Here is a 2,863-nt window from a genome sequence, read left to right on the forward strand (position 1 = left end):
AGGACAACTCAGAAGGCTTGGGATTCTACTTCTGAAAATAGTCTGCTTTGAAAACCCTATGAAACACAATTCTATTCTGATACACATGGGGTCATAGGTGTATTAAGCACTGGACTGCTAACCACAAGGTCAGTGGTTCAAATCCACCAACTGCTCTTTGGAAACCCCATACAGGGTCACAATAACTTGGAACCTACTCCATGGTGTTTAACTATAGCAATAGCATGTTTAGTCACTGTGAGGTAGAATGACAGCAACTATTGTTTGTTGGGTTTTTTTTAATGGCAACTCTTATGTTTCATTTTCTGAGGAATCACCAAACTGTTTACACTGCTACACATCAACCGTCTGTCAGTTTAGTGCACTATGTGTAGCTGTGATGCCACTGGTATTTCAGATACACCCCCTCCTCACTTATGGACATTATTAGTTTTCAAAGACCAGATCTATGCTAAATAGATGTTATGTGAGTCACCCCAGGACCCTCACTCCCACTCCCTGGACCCAAGTCCCTGCCCGTTCTGTACCTCTGGCACATCTTAGGATGCATGTGGTGTGGCGGGTGGGTAGGGATTACACTGATCTTCCACTCACCCTCCCCCATGGACTTCCTTAGCGTCTTTGGGCCCTCCACCGGCCTCCCCTTGCTCACCTATGACCTTGTTTTGTGCTGCATCACCCAGCACCCTCCATGGCTGGACCAAGATGTTACAGATGAACATCCTGCTGCCAATCAGCTGCTAGCCTGCATGGGGCCCAGTTATTGCTGGGTGCCTCTGTTTTACTGTTCAGGATGGTCTGTGGAGTGTATCCCGGGCCCAGACCCGGCCTTGCATGGGACCCAGACCATCAGAGGCACTGCCTAAGAGTTTTCTTAAAGTTATCGTAAATACACAGTATCAGATGATGAGATAGTTGAGTTCTGGAAAAACATCTGAGTTCTATTCATTTTTCTGCTGACTTTTGGTGTTTTTTAAATTGGATCAGGAGTTAGTAAAGCTGCTCACGCAGACATTTTGCTAATGCCGCCCTCCATTAAGTCTAATATTTTAATGTTGTTGCTGTTGTTAAGTGCCATCAAGTCGGTTCCAACTCATAGTGACCCTGTGTAGGATCCCCAAGGAGCAGCTGATGGGCTTGAACTGCTGACCTTATGGTTTGCAGTCCAGTGCTGCTCCTTTAGCACCACACCAGGAGCCAATGACTGGAATGCTATTTTTGGACTTTATATACACTTGAAGAGAAGGCCCATAACTTCAAACAAGAGTGGAATTAAAGTAACATAAACTATATTCATTTTTTAAGACTGAAGGAGCCCTGGTTGCATGGTAGTTAAGTGCTTGGATTGTAATCAAAAAGGTTGGAGGTTTGAATCCACCAGGTACTCCACAGGAGAAAGGTGTAGCAGTTTGCTTCCGTACAGATTAGCACTTTGGAAATCCATTAGAGCAGCTCTGCTGTGTGCTGCGGGGTCACTGTGAGGTGAAATCGACCTGACAGCAATGGGTTTATTAAGACCGTGCATTCCACAAAAGGGCAACAGAATTGAGTAAGGGCTGGGAAGGTGGGTGGAATGGAAATCGGAACCACAGGGAGGAAGTGGGATAGCTGTTTTTTCATGGAAAGGACTGCAATCTTTGAGATGAAACAACGTGTGTGATTTGTTGAATGGAAAACTAGTGGTCTTGTCTCTAAACCTCCACTCACTTCACAGTGAAAGAAATAAAGACTGTGTATTTTATAAAAAATGCTCCTTTTTCTGAAATACTTAATACATTTCTATGTTCTCCATGACCTATTTCACAAATCATTTAAGCCCTCGTGAGTATATTTTTCAAGTGGCTATTTTTGAGATTTAACAAATAATATCTACTTATCTCATGTCTTTCTTTGTTCTTTGGTGACCATGGGTCACTCTGTGCTCCAGAGATACAAATCTGGCTGTTAGCTCACAATACTTCACGCCTATGTAATTAGGTCGCAGCTGTTGCGATCTCAGCTTCTCTCAAGTTCCTTGCACTGCCTTCTACTCCTGGCACACACATACTCCCTAGACGGTTGCTTCAAGATGTTTTTCTAAGAGGAATTACAGTTTGTTATTTCATATCATCTGTGGAGCTGCAGTGTAATGCTGGCATCACCCCCTGGGTATTCCTACATCCACCAAACCTCAGTCACCACATCCATGGAGTAAGGACTGCTTGCTGGTCACTACCACTTGGCACTGCTTTCTTTGTGTTGTATGTAGATGTTGATGATAACAGTAACAACACTTGTGGTGGTAAAAATAATGAGTTTGTCATTAGATTAGGCTAGCTTTGGGACTTTGATTTTTGTATAATTTTAAACTAAAACAAACAAGCACATTGCCATCGAAAAAACCCATGGCACCAAGTGTGTTACAGAATAGAACCAGGCTCTGTAGTATTTTTAAGCAGACTGACAAACCTTTCTTCCATTGTTAACACTGAATGGATTTGAATGTAAGCCATTTGTGCTGCCTGAAAACCAATTTTAATCTATTAACTGGTAAAGATCATCCTATTTTTACTTATAGTAAAATGCTTATCTGACCAATACTCTGAGAACAGGTTTACTGAGGGGAGCCGTACGTGGGTTTGTCTAGATTAAAGAAAACTTTTTCTTAAAGAAAGGATGAAGTAATTCTTCATGCAAACACATTATTCCTTTGCTGTGTGCTAGCACATAAAGCAGAGTCGAATTGCTGAAGGATTAGAGATCCTTTTGTATCTCTTCTGTGCATGTCTGAAAGATCCATAGAGAAAGATTATGGTATGGCTCTGTAGCTCTGGTAGCATAGTGGTTAGGAATCGGGCTGCTAACTTCAGGGTCAGCAGTTCGA

The 2,863-nt window shown here is 42.5% G+C and overlaps 1 protein-coding gene across 1 annotated transcript in view; it reads left to right on the top strand.

Moving 5' to 3' along the window:
* The first annotated feature begins 602 nt into the window (after positions 1–602).
* The window catches only part of ELOVL2 (ELOVL fatty acid elongase 2), a 48,023-nt gene continuing 45,762 nt past the window's right edge, over positions 603–2,863 (top strand). Inside the window, exon 1 of the mRNA XM_006864122.1 lies at positions 603–855. Coding sequence (XP_006864184.1) covers positions 603–855 — 253 coding nt within the window. The remainder of the gene's footprint in view (positions 856–2,863) is intronic.

The sequence above is a fragment of the Chrysochloris asiatica genome, unplaced genomic scaffold (genome assembly GCF_000296735.1).
Source record: "Chrysochloris asiatica unplaced genomic scaffold, ChrAsi1.0 scaffold00060, whole genome shotgun sequence".
Lineage (NCBI taxonomy): Eukaryota > Metazoa > Chordata > Mammalia > Afrosoricida > Chrysochloridae > Chrysochloris > Chrysochloris asiatica.